Source organism: Erigeron canadensis, chromosome 3, assembly GCF_010389155.1.
Source record: "Erigeron canadensis isolate Cc75 chromosome 3, C_canadensis_v1, whole genome shotgun sequence".
Lineage (NCBI taxonomy): Eukaryota > Viridiplantae > Streptophyta > Magnoliopsida > Asterales > Asteraceae > Erigeron > Erigeron canadensis.
The window spans coordinates 38,522,532-38,545,768 of record NC_057763.1 but is presented as its reverse complement, the minus strand read 5'-3'; the positions used below and the strand labels follow the sequence as shown (position 1 = coordinate 38,545,768).

Sequence of the window (23,237 nt, the reverse complement as noted above, 5' to 3'; positions counted from 1 at the left end):
TTTAACTGAAGAACTTTTATATACACCCGTATATTTATACGAGTCTAAAATCTAGTATTCTCTATATTTTAGATTGAATAATAATAAACCAATCTAATCAATAGCCATGTCAATGTTAATTTTTTTTTCTTTTTTAATCCTCAACTGACTTTAATATTATGCCCTAGTTAAAGGACCCACTGTAATCGTCTTATAAACTCTTACTAAAGATGTGCTTACTTCTTAGAATTTATTTGTTAAAAGGAGTTAGGTTTTTAATTTTAAAGTCAAATCCAATATGTGGTTGATAAAAGCGGATATTGGTTAGGTGTCAAAACTAACCATATGGCACTATCAAGCCACCAAAAATGGTAATTTCATATAATTATTATATTATGAACAAGGGTGTATCAGTTCCTTACATTGGTTACAATAGAGACTTTTTGGTGTTGTGGTTTTGTTACCCAAACTTTTGGCAAAACATAGCAAATTCTCATGGCAAGTAAAATTGGCACTATGGAGACAATGGAAATGAACGTCGAGTACGTATTGGATTACCTTTTTGACATATTATTTGACACTTTTAACACATTTTAGCCCTACACCCTAATATTGGCACATAAATAGACAGACACGTGACAAATCCTCATTAGTTTAAAAAGTAGCCAAAACTTGCCAAATTTTGACAAATTGACACTACATCCTTACCCCTTATATTCATCGTTCATTTCTCTATATACTCACTATTTTCTTTTTTCTTATGTTATTTTTATTAAACATACAATAAAAAATATAGATATAACCTAGAAGTAGTCTCTCTACCAAGGTAGAGATAAAACTATATATATCTCAATATTTCTCATATACCGTCGAGATTTTGACACCCAAAACTCAAGGAAGAAAGTATTGGGTGTTACATTTTTATACAATAAAGGTTTTAAATATCTTAATTTTTTTATTTTTATTTTCTGTAGTAAACCCAACATCCGTTACCAAACTAATATTTTTAGTTTTTACAAACCAATTACATCCTTGGATAACACCTTTCAAAGAAATATAAAAAGTTCATACAGTTTGGGCTGCTTAATGACCAAGTGGGCTTAAACTTGGGCCTAAGAGTATCAGTACTTTCAACAGTAGCCAGTACCCATGCGATATACACATCTTTTGAACCTACGTACCCGTGCCGCCGTGCGAGCCGACTAATCTCGTTTGAAGCTAAAAGGATTCATTCCATAGTAGGACCAAATCATATTACAAGTTTAACAAAATAATCAAAGGTTATCTAGGACATGTTTTCACTTTTATTAATGCCTTGAAGGTTGTGACACCGATGGTACCTGATGGTATATGTCATCATCCGTGACGGCGTAACGGAACCGAACCTGGGTGACGAAGCCTTACCTCCGTGATGGAACCGAGCTTGCGTGACGAAGCTATTCACTGTAAGCCTTATTTAAATATGGAAGAGATTATCTCAATTTGTTCCTCCTGCCACATTAAACATCCAAATCTAGTATATCCTGCATCCATATTATTAGGGATATTTTTCAAACCCTAAACTTATTCTTCAAGATAAACATCCCTATATATACATATATATATATATACAGAAAAAGTGAGTATAAGGTTGTTATGCACCAAACTTGGTGAAAAACCTCTCACATACTAATTTTTTAATATTTTGAATAAATGTATGGGCCCTCATGATTTTTATGGTTTAAAAAAAGATATATGAGGGGTTTTTCACCCAACTTAGGTGTCTAGCAACCTCATATTCTCATCCCCCTATATATATATATATCTTGATTAAGACCGAAACCTATCTAATTGAAAATGGGGTCTAGTTTAAGCTGTCAAACAAATGGCCTGGAAAGAATAACCACTAGTAGGGATATAGATGGAGACTCGCTCAGTAAAGAGAGTTGTAGATATATATATATATATATGGGTTCTAACCCTAAAAGATCATTCTTCTCCTTTCTAGAAAACACACACACATACTGGACATCTTCTCCTCCTTATAAGAGATGTTCCACCGACCTACAACAATATACTACACATATCGATAACATACCAATATATTGCGGGACAGTGACTCTTTCGTCCTGAGGCCTTTCACAGCCTGCAATGACCAAGCAGAAGCGTACACATCCCTAAATGTTGTGATATGATAATATCCCCCCATGAGCCTGCTACATAAGATAAAGATCAAATTAGAGAGAGAGGGAGAGCTATCATGGAAGATCTCAATCTCCCAACTTCTCCCCCAAGTTGCACCTTTCTTATAAAAGAAAAAAGGAAAACCCATTCATTAGCACGATCACAATCAGCTATACCTCACATACATTTGATTGGTGTAAAGAGGCACGAATCTTACCTTCGGGCGGAGAACCGTCAACAAATAACCAAACCAATCATCAATCCCCTTACGATTGCATCCACTATATGATATACAATCACCACACAAACACATTAACATTACATGGCATTAAGCACCACCATGCTTTATACATCCGAGGAATCGCCAACAAATTCCTAAATCAATAATTCATTCCCTCGGGATGACAACCTACAGTATCGACTCATCATTTGTTACAGAGGCCCTCGTCAGTTAGGCTAAGAGGAGTGAGTGAGCCTCGTGTTGGGCAACTTGTGTCATGTATCTCATGTATGTCTTTTAAAAGTTAAACTGGTAATTAAATAATGTAATTCAGACAAAGAAATTTGCCTAAATATTCTTTTAATGTTAAGATTAAGATTTATATTACAGAAGTACATTAATAATTTGGCATTATAAAAAATGTATTAAATAAATGATAAACACTTGATTCTTATTTTTAGTTTAGCTCACCTACTACGTTTGCTTATTAAATGGAGCAGTAAATAGTAACTAAATGTCGAAATATATAGTACCAAATCAATTTCCAAAAAAGTTCCACGTTTGTTGCCCTTGCTAACATGCACCATTTGGGAATCAAAACTTGAGTTACCAGGTCTGCAGGCCTGGCATGGGGCCTTATTCCTACCCCTGCGTATGTTATCTTTCCCTTCGCTTTTATCCATTTGTTCTATCTCACCATAGGCAAGATGTAAACAAAAATTTATTTACAGTAATTTTTTCAATGATATTTAAAAGTTACAAAAATAATAAAAACACATTATCAATACACCAATAATGTTTAACTACGGTATAAAAAAATTAAGGGTTAAGTCACTGGATGACCAATGTACTTTATCTCATTTACATAGTTGTCTATTGAACTGAATTATAAATTTGTATTACCCATATACTTTTTAAATTATTACATGGTTCACCAATTGATGACCTGATGACCTGCTATAGCAAGTTAACTTCTTCTTGCTTCTCTCTCATCTTATAACAGCAGATTCATCATTTTTCTTTCAAATAAGTACATATTTGTATTAGTATCATAAACTAAGGATTAAAATTACAACTCCTATCATAACCTAAAGATTCCTATCTTGTAGTTCCTGCCGATCCCATCGATCAAATCAAAAACAAAAAACATCTTCTCACTTGAAGACACACACACAAAAATATGCACAATCAAATCCCTTCTATCAAATCAAAATCAAATAGTTACCCTTTTCAATTGAAGGGGTAATAAGGGTTTATCATGTGGGTTGTGGGTTAAAGATTTGGATCGCTTAAGGGTTTGAAAAATAATATATATTTGATTTGACTGGTTGTTACTTACTTTGAGCAATAAGTTTATATGGTTTTCGAGATATGCAAATAATTTAAGTTGTTCATATATGAAGATATGATACATACTGTTCAAGATATATAATACGTGATACATACTCTTTATATATGAAGTTTGTTTCAGTTTAATTTGATTTGCATTTGTTTCAGTTTAATATGGTTTCCATATGTATATAATTTCTGTTATTTGTATGGATTTTTAAAACTACTTTTAAAATTGTTGTTCAACTGATCAGATGAATTTTTAAAAAAAAAGAAAAAGAAAATGATATTAACCTATTATAGCAGGTCATCAGGTCATCAGTTGGTAAACCATGTAAAAATTTAAAAAGTATATGGGTGATGCATACCAATAATCTAGTTCAATGGTCAACCATGTAAATGGGAGAAAGTATATTATTTATCCAGTGACTTAACCCAAAAATTAATAATGAAGAAACTTACATGTAAAATTAAGAAAATAAAGATACGTGATTTTGATATACAATAAAAAAGCTAGAAACAACAAAAAACAATTAATTCAATGAAAAAGATGACAAAATATGATTCAACACACATATGCATGTCATAGAAATATTACAATCAGGTTTTGTAAATATGAGAATTGTAACTTATATCCTTCATTTTGTTCTGACAATCTAACACTACAAATCTGTAATTATTCTAATGAAGTATTGGGTTTAACCATGTATATTGTTTACCAAATTACATGGTGATCGATTTCATACAAATACCACTAAAGAACGAAACCATGAGTATGAAAGTACGAACTTAAGATCACTATAAATACAAATCTTTCAAGAATGATTTGATCTTTTTATGAAGCTAAGTTTTGAAAGCATGCATTCGAACACTTGGTGACCTTAAGATTTCAGGTTCGATCTCCGCTTAACACAACAAAAAATTCTTTTAAGATATTCGTTACCAATGAACCTAGGCCAACATGTGAAGCTTAAATACACGGGTTTGATCATTCGGGGTGCCCAGATCATGTGGGTATTAGGATTGAGGTATTGTACCAGCATTATATAGCTCATACGCGGTGAGTCGATGGGTATCCAATTGTGGTACCGGAGCTAGGTTTCCTCCATACCGGAGCTAGGTTTGTGTTCATTGTAGCTGGACGATTTTACCCTCACGTGACAAAAACGTGAGATGCTTAACGGTTAAAAGAGGACGGATGTTTGTAGGAGGGACGACTGACAATGAAAAGGGAAAATACATGGACATCTAATGATAAAAAAAAAGTACATGGACGAAAATGTGAATCGAGCAAAAAGTACAGGAACAATTTGTGAATAGTTAAACATTATTGGTGTATTGATAATGTGTTTTTATTATTTTTGTAACTATTAAAAATCATTGAAAATATTAGTGTAAATAAATTTTTGTCACAAACTATGGTAAACAAAAGTATAAAGTGCTTACTTAGCTTAGATAATATGCCGGATTTTCCCTTTAAATAAGGAAGTGTTTGTCCATGTCGAAATTTTATTATAGGAAACCCCTCTTCCTATTTGTTTCTCTCTCTAGAAAAAAAAATAAAATATATACTAACAAAAACAAAACTTTTCTCTCTCTAAAAGGAACTCTCGATTTCGACTCCCACCAGACACAGACAGATTAAATTCTTTCATGATCTAAATTCATCAATTCGTATCTTCACAGATCCACTGTATGTACCTTCTCCTTCTCCTTCTTCTTACCTTACATGTATATACACACACACACACACACACACATATATCTACACATTCACACGTCTATCGTGTTCACGAACAGCTTCTATATATATATAGTATTACTCATTATCATATAAAATTATAAATAAAAGTTTGTTAGAAATTATTATCATCGTATATATATCTATATTACTCCTAATTATATGTATATTGTTTTTTCAATGCAGGGGCTAATTATTATTACTCGTATTATATTAGTTACGTAAATTTAATGTATTTCCCCAAACGCCCCCTCTGTTGCTGTCGCTAACATGCACCGGATTACGTAAACGGCGTCGTTTTTGTATATATGTATTGGTGAGAGTGTATATATATATATATATATATAAATAGACACAGATAATTGTTGGTGTAGAAGAATTGAAGATGTCTAATAATAGTAATCAGGTGGTTAAGTTACGAAGAAAAGATTTGAAGGCATGCATGACATGCCCGATTTGTAATAAGCTTCTTCGACATGCTACTACTGTCCCTGAATGTCTTCATACTTGTATGTCTTTCTTCTCTTTTCGTTTCTCAATGTTGTGAATTTGATTCGTGTTTAATTTCGTCTCGTGTTTAGTAATTTAACAATGCCTAATTAAGAATAACTGCTCCCTATAATTAAGGATAAAAGTTAAGGTAGAGCGTATATGTAGTGTACTTTTATGCAACTTGTTATGATTGGGTCGGTCTTTGAACAGATGAAAGTTTTATGATGAAATGTAAGTGAAGGTGAGTTTCGGGTTCAATTTGCATTCTGTGGGGTTTATGGTTTTACAGAATGTATGTAGTTCGGGTTATGGGGTGTTTGGAGGTGTGTTTGAGTAATATGAGGCTGTTTATGATTGTTTTACTATCAGGGGTGATGTTATTAGCGGTGAATCATGAATTTGCTATTATTTGCAGATTAAATGGTGTCCAATGGGTAAAATAAAGTTTTTATATCTGTTACTTACTTGAGTAACTAGAATTTTTCAAACAGATAAGACCATCAAAAATGATTAATACAATTACAAGCAAGAAAAGGCACTCAAAAACTGTATCTTATTTAAAACATATATGTATAACTGTATTTCAGCTGATTTATTGGTGTTAACTATTCATTTTCACTTGGTCAATCTTAAAACATACATCAGAGCCGCCATTATAGCTGTAAAAGTTACTATCTTTATGTAAGCTTAATCATTGTGCCTAGTTCTTGAGTCGCAGCCAGGTGTGGGAACATTCTAGTTATAGTATAAAATGTGCAAAGTTGGATGCTTAGGTTGAAAAGAAAGTACCTTTGTTGTCTTCTTATTCATGGACTCCTTAATTTTGTACTATGAGGCCTAACAATTTGAATACTTACGCCTATTGAGGTCAAAAACATGGGCGTTCACTAATTTTATTTTGCATCTTGGACATCATCCAGTCTGCAGGAAATGTATCCATAAGAAGCTCACAGATGACGAACTTGAATGTTGTCCAATATGCAATATTGATCTTGGATGTGTTCCTCTAGAGAAACTGAGGTCTCTTTCTCTCTGTCTCTCTGTTTCTTTTATATGATTTAGGCTATAGATTGATGATATATCAGATAGTGTATTGATATATGGTTTTCTGTAGATCCTATCGTTAATGCATTTCCTAATGTTTTAACTTGTTTAAGTTTGCCTTTTAGGTTGGGTGGCGTACTTGGTTTAATAAAAATTTTGTAAATCCATTTTATCCATTTCTTTAACAGATATTTGTTTTCTTTAAAATTGTTCAGTTAACAATTGAATGACCCATGTAGCCTTGGCATGTACTATTGATAACAAAAAAGTTTGGGTATAGTTTGTGTAAGAAACTTTTCTTTTTATTAATGGATAGTACTTCCCTCGCCGTCAAAGATATGAAACTTCACATGCGATATCTTCCCTATAAATTTTCTCTTTGCGCAAGATGTCAAATATATTGTGTATAGTTATATTACATGCAAACTAATATTCATGTACATGCATGCTTAATAAGGATTTGCTCTTGAAATATGATTAATATATGAACAGAAAAATAAGTTTTTAGATATGTTTAACAGGCCAGACCATAGTTTGTCTGATGTTAGAGGGAAAATCTTTCCTTCAAAACGGAGAAGAGTAAAGGCTCCTGAAGTTGTGCCTTCGGTTACCTTGCCATTAAGAAGGAAAGAGAGATCGCTTTCATCATTGGTAGTCAACACACCCAGGGTGTCATCACAAACTGCCTTGACTGGAAGAAGGTCAAAAGTCCCTCCAAGAAAGAAACAACGTGGGTCAACTTTCTCTGCTGACAAATCTGTCAAGAAAGAGGAAGACTCTACGGAAGATCAGCAAGATAGCTCGAGTTCACGTGAGACTTTACACAAGTTCACACAGAATTTAAGACAGGTAAAGAAGCTCACCAATATGTTACAGGCCTTTATGCAATCATGTACTTCTTAAGCATGGATTCTTGTTAATACTTTCTAGAAATGGCAGAAAGAGCGGGTCAAAATGGGGTCGGGTCAAATGGGACATCTTTATGGTAGGCCTGAATCTCGCCAACATTTATTATAATTTCTTAGAATACACATCAGATGACTTATTAAAACCCATTCTACATGTTTCATAATTAGCCCAATTTTTTTTTTATATCTATACATGTTACCCATTTGACCTGCTATCAGGATAATACAACCCAATTTGACCTATTGCCATATAGATGGATTGGCATTTCTGCCTCTACTTGTTAACTTCTATAACTATATCTAATGAGAAGCAACAATATGCGTGCAGAATCCTTCAGCTCCGGAAGCATCTAGTGATCCTTCACCTAATAAAGAAGGAAAGGATGGGAAAGATGATCTTTGGAATCCTTTGAATTGTTTGGTGGAAGTCGCAAATAGGAGCAAATCTCCCAATGCTTCACAAGGATCTAATGTTAAACCAGAAGCACAACATACCCAAATGAGTGATGTACATGCCCGTAAATCGAAAGGAAAGGATCAACTGAACCGTTCAAAGTTTCAAGATGAGAATGGCCTATCTGATCTGGATGTTACAGAATCAGCAAAACCTAAAAAGATTAGAAAGTATCGCAGAAACAAAGCAGGTTCAAAGGCTATGCTGGATGTTGAAGTTAATAATGCTCCTCGAAGAATAAATCCCATTTGGTTCCATTTGGTACCTTCGGAACAACAGTGAGTTCTTTAAAGACAAATATTAGCAATTAAATAACACTTCCTTTCTTATATGGGTAAACTACAAAAAGATAGACACTAAAACCATTCGCTTTTTACAGATATATGCAATGCTCTTTTTTGAACTATGTAATGCAACATACTTACCATCTCTAAACAAAGCATGCAATTTGTAGCATTGAATGGTAAATAATGGCAAGTATGTTGCCCTGAATGGTTACAAACTTATATTTTGGTTAAAAAGATGTGAATATGTTGCATCAAATAATTAAAAAAAAGTTTGTTGTACATGGATCGATAAAGAGTGCATTGCATTTTTTTTTGCAGTTTTCCTTTCTAAAGTTCACGTGTTAATTTCCTTCCCATGTTTCAGGGAAGGCGAGCCCTTGGGGCAGATAGAAGGAAGTTTTGTCAGACTAAAGTGAGTCCTCTTTTACCCTTTTTACATGCTTATCTATGTAGGATTTTGATAGTGCAACATGTCTATATGCTTATTTGGTATAATGGCAAGCCAGAGATTTACAACCAAAGTATGCACTGCCATAAAGAAAAGGTTTCAGGGGATAAACTATAACTTCACTAAAAAGAAGTTTCAGAATATTCCCTGGCTTCCATGTACCAATACATAGTAGCAGCTGTGTCTAAATAAATGAAGTTTACTCCTTGCTCGCTTATGTAACAAGACATATGATATTTTGTATCAAAATAAAGATAATACCTATGAAAGACACAAAAGTGGTATGCTTTCAAGAGGCAATCGTCTCTCAAGATGATGCTTAACCAACCCTAGTTCGATACTAAATCAAGCATTCCAAACAACACTTGCATTTTCAAATTTGAATTGTTATATTTTCAGTAGGTTATAAAATCACTGGTCTGGCGGGTTGGGTAATGGGTCAAAAGCCCTGGTTTTACTTTTATTTTCCTTCCTTTCTTTAAATTTAACAAATATCCAGTATAGTAAATATGATTAAATTAAGTGTTTATAGTACAAGAGTTTCCAAGTTTTTTAGCTAAAATAAATCAAGAAGTTAGACACTCGAATAGTTGAATATACTTTCGGAGCTCCAGGTTGACTTTTATGCCATTATACTCTTTTGACCTTCTTTTTAGCTTCTTTCTTTTTGTCAATGTTGCCCATTCGACCTGCCATGAATAATATATAACCAGACAGACCCACATTCACACATTAATGAGGGAATTCTCCTAGTCAGCTGACCTGTATCTAAGCTAAAAAGTAGAACTAGTCAACAATCATCTAATCCGATGTACTAATCAAGTATTAGTTAAATAGTGGGGGTGCTAGATACGAGCGGATCCCTTTACCTGTTGCAGTTCCCTCTCTTATTAATGCTCTTTGGGCTATTCCTAGCCACATCTGCATTTTGATACTTTTTACTTTAAACCCACCCAATACCTCTCACGTTTCATATATTCTTTATGTATAATTATCTAACGTCCCTATACAGTCCCACATACTCACCACATGCCTGTAGATATGTGTGTTTTTATGCATGATCCTCTTAAATTTGGTTCATTGACTTTTAACATATACTTCATATTTACATTAAGCCGTTATGCTAGCTTGCAAGATGTGATTATGGATCCCATGTATGTTGACATAAATGTGGCCCTACCACACAGTTTTCCCAGAGCATTGATTAAAGACGAGTTCAGTTACTTGAACTTACCACTTTCTCATTGGTTGTATATTAATATTTTTCTTATCATATGATTTCAGGGATGGTAACATACCTGTGTCCTTTATCCAGAAATTCGTGACGAGTAAATTGAAACTTGGAAGTGAACACGAGGCAAGTGTATGAGTTTTCATTTTGATCAATTATGATTAGGTTATATGTATATCAGAAGAGGAAGAAATAAAGCTTTCTTCTTTTTTCACTGTCATTCTTAAATAGTAGCTTGGCTAAGTTTCTATTTATCCAACCAATATGTGACACTATGCTTCAAATTCACTGTAGTCTGTACAACTAATTCCATAGAGTTATCGTATTCTTGTTATAGATCAAATTTATCTTTACTTTTCCAAAAAGCATAGTCTAAGGTTACCACAAAAGTGAAACAAAATCTACTCCTTTTTTTTCCATATGCAATAAGTTTTTATTCTTTGATGTCTCACTTTATTTCAACCTCCTTTTTGTGTTACCCTGGGGGTATAATTACTTATTTACCATTTGTAATTGTCGAAATATTCATGTAAAATACTTTGTCTTGACGCTACCGAAGTCCAAAGATTATGCGGCAATTTTACGATTCATTTTTGTTCTTTGTTTCAAGAATACTTTCTTACTGGAAAAGAAATTTTACATACCTTGAATGTATGAGTAAGAGCAAAATTTTGTGTTGCAGGTTGAATTGAGATGCATGGGTCAGCCGCTGGTGCCAACATTGCTGCTAGGTAACCTGATGGAGCTGTGGCTGCAGAAACAGCCAAAATCACAGACAGTTTCAGTTATAATTGGGGCATCTGCGAAGGAATACATGATGGAGATATCATATGCTAGAAAGACTTCAGGTTAGGGTGCGACTCCAGCTATTTAAATATCTCCTTCAATATTGGCAGAGTAAAAAAAGATCCTGAGATGCAAAGCCATATGTTGAGCGTGGTAGTTTCTAGTTTTATAGTTTATGTATGAGACAAAATGAATTGTATAAAGTTTAAGTTACCATATACTTGTAAGTCTGTTTTATATAGTATGGTTACTGCATCTTCATTAGAGTTGGATAAATTTTGACATGTTACCTTTCGACAATCCAAATTTTCAGTAGTGTACAGTTACTCCTAGCATACGGTGCTGTATTTTTAATTATGGTCTCTTCCTAACGCATAAATATTCTCATTCATGAATCACATTTTAGTTTAGGGCTATCAGTATTGCTAGTAAAAATCATATTCCGTTTTTTCTAATAAGAACTGTGGACAGTATTTTAAGAAATAGAATTCAATCTTGTGAATCTGTATGGGCATGTGTAAACCATGTGAAAAGAAGGGGTCAGAATGAGAAATTTATAGATTTGGAGAGCAGAATCCAAATAATGATCCAAACTACTCTGTTCTTACAAGATATATTTACATGAATCTAAGGTCAATAAAGTGAAGAAAAAAAATATCAATCTAGATACCAGTAAACCCAAGCTCATCAAGAGCTTCTTTGCAGCGAGGATCGGCATTTGTGGTCATGAACCCTAGCGGATTAGCATATCGACCCTTGCCTCTGACCCCATGCTTGTTTGTCAAAGAAACCCGAACATGGTTCTCATCATCCATAAGTTCTGGACAATTAGGATCCGGGCTTTCGCTCACTGAGATTTCACAAACCTCTTCTGCATAGTCACCAACGGCAGTATGTACCTGCCTTTATCGTCACTACTTCCTTCTAGCCTATAGCTTTCCTCACCGGTCTCTTTATGGCATACAAGGGTGATCTTGGTTTTTGGCAACGGATAGCTAATCTTGGTAGGAAATTGGATCCGACACGGGTCACAATAAACTTTACCCTGAATAATAATCGTCTCGTCACTCGATGGTACATTATCTTTTTCTTGGGTGATAAATTCTTCCTCATTGGCGATGATACCATCAGCGTGTGCATCTTTTTCTTGGATCATGAAGTCAACATCTGGTCCAGGGGCTTCATCGCCTTTTTCTCCAAGGAGGGAGCCAGTGCTAGGACCAGGGGCTAGCCCATCTTTCTCCTCAAACACAAAGTCATCTCCTATTGCTACATAATCTCCTACATGAGCAGTGGGAGGGGCACCTCCGCTTATCCAACTACAATGAGCCGTTGTAGCCATGGACAAGACCATGGGCAAAAAAACTAATGTATAATCTACCATTTTTTTGTAATTTCCTAAACTAATGTAATTGTGAAATATGTTATGGTGGTGGTGCTGCTGAAATTTGAGCGGTTGAATATGAAATAGAGAAGTATATTATATGAAAGGATGAGGTTGGGAGAAAAAGAAGGAAGAAAATGGTTAGATTTCTATTTAGAGAAAATGATCATAAACACTAAAAAGGCCAAGTTATATTCATTAAATCTCGCCCCTGATCATCTGGATATCATATGCTATCTTTCATTTACATTCTAATAAACTGTAAAAAACAAACAGATATACTACTCATATAAATGTTTGTGTACAGTTACATGTCATGGAAGAACTTGTAAGTCTTGACGTCATCTATGATGAACTTAACAGCACCAATGCAGCCCATGACCGCTACAGCTGAGAACCATGTCGCTATGACAATGTTCAGGATCACTATCAGGCTCGAGTTCTTTGGCATTTTTCCTGCCTTCAGATGAGCTAATACGGGAAACACAAAGTCAAGTGGGGTAAACCCAATGGCTCCACATATTGACACGAAATCTCCAAAGAATGGCATGGCCGCAGCCACAAGGGTTATCAAACCCATATAAAGTGAGGTGTATAGTAAACGTTGAAGATGGATTCTGAAAAGAGATCGACCAATTTGATCACTTGACACCTTTATTTCCTCGAGAAGGGCATATGTCGGCCTGCAGTATATCTTACCAACCGACATAGATCATAAGCTTTAATTGATGAGTAGAGGTGGGAAAGATAGGCGGGTTGGGCTTGGGGTGTCAGGCAGGCAAGGGATATGGGTCAAAACATGTGATTTGGGTACAGATGCGGTAACCTGAAACACTTTTGTCCAACATTATACCATTTTATAAAAATAGTTGTATCAGATATGATTACAAGGATAACACTATTTCAATTTTCAGTAAGAATCAAAAATTTTATAAGACGTTTGGAAGGTTGTATGCATAAATCTTGGGGTGCTTTTGACCCATTTGATCTGTATGCTTTTTAGTTAAATGTTTTGGTCTTAGTCTGTTTGACCAGTTAGAGATATAACAGAACCCAAAATTTGACACATCCACAAGTAAAACGGGTCACATTTGCCACCTCAACCAATGTGTGATCGCCTACTTGAATATTCGGTGCATAATGCACACTAATCAGTAATCATTGCATATGCTTTAAAAAATCAAATCAGCTACCTGGAAACAACCACATATTTGGATCACTGCAAAAAGATTTGCCATAACAATCGTCCATTTGGGGGTTGTAAGGGAAGCAACAATAAAGGGTTGGACTCCTGTACCAAATGCCCAGTAGCCAAAGAATGCCAGTTGCCAGTAACTCAGTATGATAATGGTGTATGCAGTTGCTATCCCTTTATACATAGTTTTCTTTGCAGGTTCTCGAATAGTATTCTGCATATTGCAGTTGTGCAAGTTTAAGGTATAAAGCCAAGATTCAACTGTTAACGACGTAATAGATGTTACAGTTTTTACCCTTTTACTTATGAATAGGTTGATATGGTTATACTATATATAAAAATGCTAAATGGGTTTGATAAAAATGAGCTAAAAGGGTATCAGGTCAAATGGATCAGATCTCACTCGTCAGAAGTCAATCAAAGTATATTTGTAATGTATATAACCTCCTAAGTTGTTTCATGCATTATGATAATAACAGACTATGAATCGTACTAAATGCACTAATTATCTTTCATGAGATTTTAAACACTGACAAAGAAGAGCTACTGAGTCAACCAGACCTGACCCATACTAAAAAACCTGGTTTGACTTTTTACCCGACCCGCCCATCTTGCTACCTCTACTACATTTAAAAAGCTTTATATTTTAAATGATACTTAATATGGATTTTATTAACCTCCTATGTGAATAGATACAAGGGTTATAAGTACTTATAACATCATTTACTTGTATTTCCGGAAGCATGGCATCACCAAATGAAAATGCAATAACCCCGAGACCATTGAAGGCTTTGAACATTTTTGATGAAGAGCTTCCTTTGAGACTATAACTTATGGTACCTCTATCAATCTTCTTCCCTGTGACAACATGTAACAAGTCATATTTAAGTATTTTGGCATGTATTTACAAAAAGGTAGTGAAATGGGCAGGTCGGGTCCATCGGGATGTTGTAAAACGGGGTGAAACAGGTTCAGTTGGATTGGGTTGCAGTTTTCCTCAAAATATTTTTAACTTTTATAATAGTTACACTAATTCAAATATGATCTCATTTTAAGCTATTTTACTCGTTAACCCATAACCCATTCATATGCTAATGGGTCAAAACTTAATTTCTGCCTTTTTTTAAATTTTATCAATGCTTGAGTTATGATTGTCAATGAACCTCAGCTGCTAAAAGACACGACTTTTGTGATCCTGTTAGTGTGTAGCTGAACTTTACCCATTGCAGAAAAAGCCTTTATTAGTGTGTAGCTGAACTTTACCCATTGCAGAAAAAGCCATTATTTCGTAGTCTATTGATGACATTTTGGGTCTGGCTAGTTAGGCACAGGTCAAACAGGTTTTTTTAGGACGGGTCAAACCAGTTCTGTTGGGCCAGGTTGGGTCCACCGATGAACTTTTTTTGTCTTTCCAATAAGGGTTGTGCTAACAAACATGTTAGGAGCTTCTAAACACTTGATCATGTCATGGAAGACCTTTGTTTAAGATGTTCACCTTTTTTGACCCATTTGGAATAACCCAAATTGATTCAATTCAGATACATGGATTATTATTGACTTTTCTATCAGGTACTGTGTTATACGGTCACACGTACTGTTGACACTTGCACAATGAATACAACAACAAAACGAGACAATTGTTGATGCCTTACCATTATAGATTGTTACACCTATGGTTGTGCCAGCAAATCCAATTGTACTAAATGTGCAGACTGCATTTAACCATCTAAGCGAATGGATGTGTGGTAGCTGAGAAAGAACAAGTTCAAAGATCCCAAAGAAGATAATGAAATGTTGAAGTGTTAAACTACCCTCCTTATGGTAGTATTTGTATACTGCCTACGAATAAGGACAAGTATAAATACAACAAAACTCTATCAGTGGATGCACATTTGCAAACGAAAAAGACTGAGGTAAGTACTGACCTTCAGGCTACTTCCAGCAGCGATTTGAACGGCGATATTGTTACCCAAAGAAGCCACCTGCTGGAAAAATGCAATAGACCAGTAACCCCAACTTCCTTGTAGACCAACGAAAATACAGGTAGACAATGTAAGAAATATGTTCAACAAGATGGGAGATTTGGAGTAAAAGACCACAGATTCAGCTTAAACAATGTAATGCATTGGTTTAACTCAAACTATAAGTTATAAAGTCTGCTAAAGCATAAGGCTTTTTTAAAGTTATTGCATAATGGGCGGGTTAAGTAAGCGTTTAAACTTTAAACGGGTTTGGGTCAGTGAGGGTCAAAAGGGACCGAGCTGACCTACCAACACTTTATGTTTATTTTTCTTATATGTGAACACTTTCAGTAACAAGAAAGTAAAAAGTACATTTCTCCCTTGTGACTGCTCCACATATGAACCAAAACTAGCATAGTATTCATGACATGTAATAATAGAGATTATGCATACAACAAATAATTCAATTTGCTAAACCGCATGTAACTTAATGGCAGAACCAAGAATGATGGTGACCTGCAACATAACGTATTAGGATATTGTGAATCATGAATATGTTGAGTGTGACTAAATTTTGTTGCTTATATATCAGTCCCACATAAGAAGTAAGAACACCGCCTGACAACTTATTTAAGGCATTAAAAACCCGAAACATGAACATTTTTCATGGTAAGAGTTTCTTCTTTGTTTAAGAAGAATAGGACATCATCGAGTACTCATAAACCGATAGATTAGAGAAGAAAACTAACCGTAAATGCTACCAGCAAGATGTCTATAAGTCGTGTGCTTCTTCCCATTCCATTTCCATAAAGACGCGATCAGATTACTCGAGTACCAAGTAGTTAATGTTGCACCCACCAAACTAACCACCCCTAGTCGTTTATATATATATATATATATATATTTCACCATGTACAAATTAAGTCACAATCAAAATATTAAACACCCTGCGAGTCATATAACTTAAATACCATCGAATTTCTTATATGACCCAAACAGAACAAAAAGCCATTTTTAATTTAAAAAAAAAAAAAATTAAAATGAAAAGGTATGTTGATATTGTACGTAGAAATTCTATTAAGTCTAGTCATAGTAATAATTATCATACCAAAAGGCCATCCGAGAGAAGAGACAGCGAATGGAAGAGGAGCATACGCCGCTGGAGTGGCAATAGTGGTTGCAACATGGAATGCAGCGTGCTTCCATGAGCCTGTACCAGTACTTTCAACTGATGAGTCGTTATCAACCGTAACTGTTGAGGCTGCTTCTTTACTGTTGTTACCACTGTCGTGAACCGCGGATGGTGGTAACTGGTTTGAGGCCATGTCTGCTTAGTTATTGTCTTGGTTGGATTATTAAGGTTAATTTGGTAAATGGTAATCAGCATTTTTCATGACAAAAAAGTCGTCAAGGATGGCTGTTGTTTTAACATTTGGTGAAATCTGTTGACTTTATGACAACCTTAAGTCCATCAACATATATGACCCTGCCAGTTGGACCAACGGGACAATTTTTAGAAATTAGAGACGATTAATGAAATGAACAATCCCTGTTATTTACTCATTTTCTTTTTTTCAAACTCTTACTAGTGTTTTGACTTTTGCTTTTTATCATTTTCGAAAAATATTAAGACAATGATACAAACAAGTCATTGTTATGAGTTTTATATTTCAATATGAGTTTACAAAATTTAAGTGGTTTTATTTGTTTGTTGACTTTTGTAGGTTTTGTTTTTTTGTTTATCTAATTCCTCCGTAATCTTATTAACTCATTATAGTATGTATTTGTTAAGTTTTTTCACATACGAAGAATACTTATGTTTAAAGGGTATACAATATACTATAATTGGAATAAGTTTGTTAGTTGTACTAATGATGAACATATGTATTCTCATATTATCTGCATACAGATTTCGGTCTCTAAGAATTTTCAAAGTTGTGGTTCGGTTATGTTTTGCTGATGGGTGGATTTTAGTAGGGGTGGCAAAACAGGTGGGCCGGGCAAGTTGGGTTATATGGTCTGTTGAAAATTTGAAATAGGTGATTTTGGGTACATGTTGAAACGGGCTTTGTTGACCCAAAATGCCAAAAGACTTCCTCACCAAAAAAGTACACAAATATCTATTCTATTACTACATATAAAAGAAAAAGTCATACTTTATTTTTGGAAATGTTGAAATTTACTTTATACAATATGCCATAAATACCCCTTATTCTTTAGTCTAAATAATCCTCTTCTTTATTCACTAACCATTACATCAGTCCTTTAACTGTTAAAATAACTACACTATTCACTAACCATTATATTAGTTACATTTACATCAATAGCTTATACTACTCTTCGTCAACACCATTAGTCGTCGTCGCCTCCGTCTGTCACCACCGCATTACCGTCATCGTCGCCGCATTGTGCGGGCACCATGCTAGTTATAATTAGTATGTATATAAGATTACAGTAACTATATTGTTTCAGTAATTATTTAATTTTCAACTAAATGATATAGGCATATAAGCACATTTTACGCTTATTGATACACCTTGAACAACTTTCATCCCATTTGATCCATTTCCTTTAAACCAAAGCTGAATCGAACCATTTCATAAGTAAATGGATTGAAATTGTCACATCTAGATTTTGTGATGGAGTATAGGGGCCACAACAGTACAAAGAACGGAATATAGATGATTTGTAGTGCGATTAAATTTTGGTTTTTCAGTTTTACGTGTAACCGACGATGATATGAAGAAAAACTTAACTTTCAGTAAACCTATACTCATAAACCCGATATAGTGCTTTTCGTTAAGTTGGAGCATATCAGTCGCAATTCAGGTGTCAAGAAAAACAGACATCCTATTCTTGAGATAGTACTCAAAAGCTTGTTCACTTCCGAGATTTAGATCACACGAAAAATCAGGTTATGGAACCTCTATGCATCTCGGTTTGATTAGATACATTATTGTAACCTGTGTACCTTATTGCTTTTGCTTTCACGTAACTTCATCATTGTTTTTGCTTTCGCATATGTACCTTCATCGTTGCTTTTGCAAAGGTCATCATGCGTGTGAAGTAGTAAAAAATGTAATTATCTTTTACTATTTTTGAAAGCTTATTCTTTAGCTTAAAGTGTATGTGAGAACACCTTTAACAGTAAATGTTTTGCTGCATGGGGTATCTTTAGATCTCACCTTCAGACTACTGCCAGATTTTGTTGTCATATGAATATATAATGTGTCTCCTTGAGAGAGGAGTGATGGCAATTTCAGCCTTTTTACCCATGAATGGGTCAATTCAGTTTAAGTTTTATCTCTGATGGTACAATGGGTAAATTAAAAAGTATAAATAAATATAAAAAAAAAAAACTCAAATGTAATGGAAGCTGAGTTGAACGGACCAAATACCCGTCCATGTTTTGCTATTTTTAGGAAAATGATAAATCCTCCTAAACTATCCTCCTAAAAATTCTCCTAACTATAAGATCATAACAGTCGGTAGGATCAAAGAATTAGATTAAGAGAGAGAATTCACTTGTCATTTTTTAACGTTTTTAGGATGATTTTTAATTTATTTATTAGGAGGATATATCATTTACCTTCATAAAAGTATAAATCTGAACTTCGGATTGACTTGTACGGCTGTACCTAAAGATCATCTGATTTAGGCATCTAGGTAATCCTACAACCAAGAGATTGTGGGTTCAAGTCGCAATGTGTACAATTGTGTAAATATGCGGTGGGTGGGTGTGTCCTTTCAAAATTGTAATTATATGTTCCGACTTCTGACCTGTTACATTGACTGCCTGACCCACCCATTTTACCACCTCTACCATTTCATCTTATGATTAAGAATCAAGAGTACCAGATCGAATAGATATAGAAGAAAGAGGAACGCTTGTTGACCTCTGGTCGAATGAGCATTTCTGCATTCATCTATATTATCAATGCTTGTGTTTTGAAGAATTACTGATCCAAACAATAACCTAATTGACCATGCAGGGTAAAAGTAAAATTTTGTTTTGTTGGACTTTAATCAAGTTATGAAGGAAAAGTCTTAATGTTTATCATTATTCTCTTTTTCGCAAACGGAACTAGGTTTGCTTCATAGCATATTAACAAGAATTATCCTTCCTCTCTCTTTGTCTCATTTCTCCCTTACGTAAACTCCAGAGCAGAACGTAATTGATGATTAGTTCAATACTCTTTCACGCAAGTATGTTTTGAGCTCTATGAAATAGTACATCTATCCGTAAAATCGTGAAAATTTTATTTACCAAACCCTACATTCTGCTTATCAAGTTCTCGACGTTACAAAACCACATAATCTTGACCGTATATCGCTGTGAGGATCTGTCAATTTGTATTCTTCGACAATGTGGCATGATTTATTCCCATCCCCAAACAACCTAGCAAGCATAAGGTACAATCCTTGAAAGTGGGCTAATACAGATTGCTATTGATAGAGAATGAGATTCACAAGCCCTTGGCCTCCACAACACACATTATTGGCACAGTTGTTGTTTGTAGTGTACAAACAACCTATGGATACATGCATTCTTATCCTCTTGATTGATGAGTTGTTTTGTTTCAAATTAAGGCCATCATAACATTCCCATATACCAACCAATATTCTCTTAAGGCCATTATTTGGGAGCCTCTGATCCCTATGAAAGCATTTTGCTTTTAGTTGATTTGTAGCCCTCACATTTCACAGGAAAACAAAAGTAATGTTTTCTTAATGTGGCTTTTATTAAAGTATCTTTAACTTCTTTGCTTTCCCAGTTCTCAACAAAGGGTGGGAAGGTTGTTGTTAATGTTTTGTTATACCCACATTTCAATTTTCAAAATATATAACTGCAAAAAACAAACACAAACAATTTACTTGGAAAAGTTGAATATTTATGAGCAGCATATGGTCTTTTTGAGTTTTAGGCTTTTCACAACAAAACATCTCTTTACAAATGACTTATCAGTACATCATAACTTTTAATTATAGCCATTACTTTCGATTACAAATATTTGATACGTCTAGTTATTAAAAGTTTAAAACTATCAACATTATAGTTCATTTCACACAATCATTCATAAATTTAACTCTAAAAATAAAACGAGTCATAACTACCATCAACGGTTACCGACCACAACATGGTCTGCCTGGTTGCGTTGTGAAGATACACGATAGTATATGTAAAAGTATGAATCTTGTAGCAAGTGTATGTCTCTCCCTAGAAAAATAACTTATTATTGAACTAAAAGAACATATAAAAGTATAGGCAAAAAGGGTTGAAAGCAAAGTGCATTTTGCATTAATATGAATCTTGTAGCAAGTGTATTTCTCTCCTTCAAAGTACTTGCCAGTGTAGATTATATTCCCTTAACAAAAGGCTCTCTTTGGCAAACACTAAAAAGGATGTTTAATTTAATTTTGATTCCTAAAGAAACAATTAATATGATTTGTAAAAAATATACCTTAAGGGTATTTAAATATAAAAACATTCTAGTGGGGAGGAATATTACATCCTTGAAGTGTTTATGGAACCCCCAAATTTTTTTAAAGTGTGATGCCAATTTGCCAAATGCCTTGGGAGTTGTACAAATGCTTATAATAGTTGTACTATTAGATAATATGATATGTATATATTGTACATACATATATGAAAAGTAGCCAATGGTTTCGAGATGTTACCAATGAGTGAATTCTTTTCACTTTTATGACCATAAAATCCAAAATACAAGCTCCAATGCCATAACAAAGGAAAAGAATTCTAATGATATGATTGCATCAAAGGGTACAATACACCAATGTAGATGGATAAGTGTATGCCCCATTATATTCCATTTGTCTTTCTTTTCACTTATTTTTCGATCTTATTTTTTTAAGGTGAAAACTTGTGGCATGGTAATAGATTTACTGTTTCGGTTCTTGATTTCTTTTCATGTATATGAAACATCCTCTATTTATAAACATTATAGTTGAAAATATTAAGTAAACAGAATATGTAGTGTACTCATGTAGTCATGTTAGGTTAGTGAAACAATGAATAACTTCGATAGTGCAACTTGAATTTAAACCTTATGACGTATAGTGGAGTATTCAATGAGAGAAATGGCCCATACTTTCAAGTTTCGACATAGCACTTGGTGAAGTTAGATGGCAGTAAATAAAAATACTAAGATGGTACTTCACTTTAGCTGGGGAAACTTAACCAGTGTTGGATTTCACCATGCAATGACCAATTCAAATAAGTGTAACGTAGTGAATGAATTGGTATATGATATCAGTAAAACTACATAGAAGTCAGTCTCATGGGCTATAAGTTAAGCTTTTATAGTCCTGCTATTATCAATCTGATTTGATTTAATTGGATTTTTTTTAACAGCAATTTTTAATTGATTTAATATAGAATAAACTATGAAGAAATGGTCAATTTGATTAGGTCAAATATTAACTGGCTAATTCTCCTTCCATCGTCATATACATTATGGACCGGCCGGGTCTTTTTATAATTGGATATTTGACTTAACTCTAGTGTGATAAAATGTAATTTGTCACGGTTTTAGCATTTTAGTACAATTTTAACAGAGCGTCAAAGTCAACAATAGTTCATAACATGCCCATAGTCAATTACATTTATATCATGCCAAAATAAATAAATAAATAAATCAACGAAAAGCAACGAAATAGTCATGTATTAAAAATTGTTGTTTCTAATCATAAACTTAAAATCATATGATATGGTAAAGACAAAAATTAAATTAGTTGCTTCTAACTTTAATAATCATTTGGTCGTATCACGCATATGATAGGGATGGGTATGAGACTAGTACCATCTCATACCGGTTCCAATATTAATGATACCGATCTCAAAAATGAGCAAAACATGACATCAATTCCGGTTCCATTTATGTTGGTACCGGTCCCGGTACCGTACCGAGACGGAATCAGAATATCGGTACCAAATCCAGACTAGTCCCAAAAAATCATGCACCAATGAGATTGGAAAGAGGTTCGTTGACTTAAAATGTTTCTTTAATGAGTTAATAACTCAACAGCAAGATAATCACTGCGTGGCTTCTTTCATATTGATTTTGGATTGGTATATAGCTATTTGATGTTTTTGGGATTTTTCTCAGTATACTTTTCATTTTGTTTCTTTCTGACCATCAAACATTTTTATTCCATAATACTAATAGGTCATTAAAAGTTGTTAAATTGTTTCATTTAGGTATCAAACTTTTTAATTTCCTATTAAGTCACTAAGATGTTTATTAGTTTTACGATAACCAATTCCATCTTTTATATCACCACAATCATTTGTATATCCGATCCGTATATATTAAATTATATAATAATATATTTTTTCTAATTTTTTTTATAAGAACCTATGCTAACTTAATAATAATATATTTATTTTAAATAATATGTCAATCTATCTGATGTATTTCTTGATCTGAAAGTCGTATCATTGAAAGATGTTTTGACCTATTTCTTTGCCTGATTCTGGGCATATGCTTACATGTAATTCCTGTATTAGCGGTTGGTTTTCTATTTGCTGCCTATTACTCCCTCCGTCTCATTTTAGTTGTCATGTTAACTAACTTTGACCGTAAATAACTTTGTT

The 23,237-nt window shown here is 34.1% G+C and overlaps 2 protein-coding genes and 1 pseudogene across 3 annotated transcripts; 1 reads left to right on the top strand and 2 right to left on the bottom strand.

Moving 5' to 3' along the window:
- The first annotated feature begins 5,221 nt into the window (after positions 1–5,221).
- LOC122592650 (E3 ubiquitin protein ligase DRIP2) lies at positions 5,222–11,439 on the top strand. Its single transcript, XM_043764933.1, has 8 exons — positions 5,222–5,384; positions 5,619–5,941; positions 6,845–6,944; positions 7,490–7,817; positions 8,205–8,608; positions 8,982–9,029; positions 10,350–10,422; positions 10,979–11,439. Exons 2-8 carry the CDS (start codon positions 5,818–5,820, stop codon positions 11,147–11,149), a joined length of 1,248 nt encoding a protein of 415 aa, XP_043620868.1. The 5' UTR covers positions 5,222–5,384; positions 5,619–5,817; the 3' UTR covers positions 11,150–11,439.
- A 190-nt stretch (positions 11,440–11,629) lies between these two features.
- LOC122592652 lies at positions 11,630–12,517 on the bottom strand (annotated as a pseudogene).
- Positions 12,518–12,637: 120 nt separating this feature from the next.
- Positions 12,638–17,058, bottom strand: LOC122594102 (GABA transporter 1-like). 2 transcript variants are annotated; one of them, XM_043766574.1, is made up of 7 exons: positions 16,731–17,058; positions 16,372–16,494; positions 15,587–15,681; positions 15,314–15,500; positions 14,389–14,519; positions 13,660–13,875; positions 12,638–13,160 (listed from the first exon to the last, which is right to left on the bottom strand). In XM_043766574.1, exons 1-7 carry the CDS (start codon positions 16,945–16,947, stop codon positions 12,774–12,776), a joined length of 1,356 nt encoding a protein of 451 aa, XP_043622509.1. In that variant the 5' UTR covers positions 16,948–17,058; the 3' UTR covers positions 12,638–12,773. The 2 variants fall into 2 exon arrangements, with proteins under 2 accessions (XP_043622509.1, XP_043622510.1); XM_043766575.1 differs by having other exon boundaries at positions 15,314–15,410.
- Positions 17,059–23,237: the final 6,179 nt, after the last annotated feature.

Excerpts from the sequence above, each read along its gene's own strand:
- LOC122592650 (XM_043764933.1), top strand. The coding sequence starts at position 5,818 with ATGTCTAATAATAGTAATCAGGTGGTTAAGTTACGAAGAAAAGATTTG. Across the intron at positions 6,945-7,489 it reads GTTCCTCTAGAGAAACTGAG|GCCAGACCATAGTTTGTCTG; the intron begins GTCTCTTTCTCT and ends TATGTTTAACAG. Across the intron at positions 9,030-10,349 it reads GGAAGTTTTGTCAGACTAAA|GGATGGTAACATACCTGTGT; the intron begins GTGAGTCCTCTT and ends ATATGATTTCAG.
- LOC122594102 (XM_043766574.1), bottom strand. The coding sequence starts at position 16,947 with ATGGCCTCAAACCAGTTACCACCATCCGCGGTTCACGACAGTGGTAAC. Across the intron at positions 13,876-14,388 it reads CCATGCTTCCGGAAATACAA|AATACTATTCGAGAACCTGC; the intron begins GTAAATGATGTT and ends TGCAATATGCAG. Across the intron at positions 13,161-13,659 it reads AAATATGTGGTTGTTTCCAG|ATATACTGCAGGCCGACATA; the intron begins GTAGCTGATTTG and ends TCGGTTGGTAAG.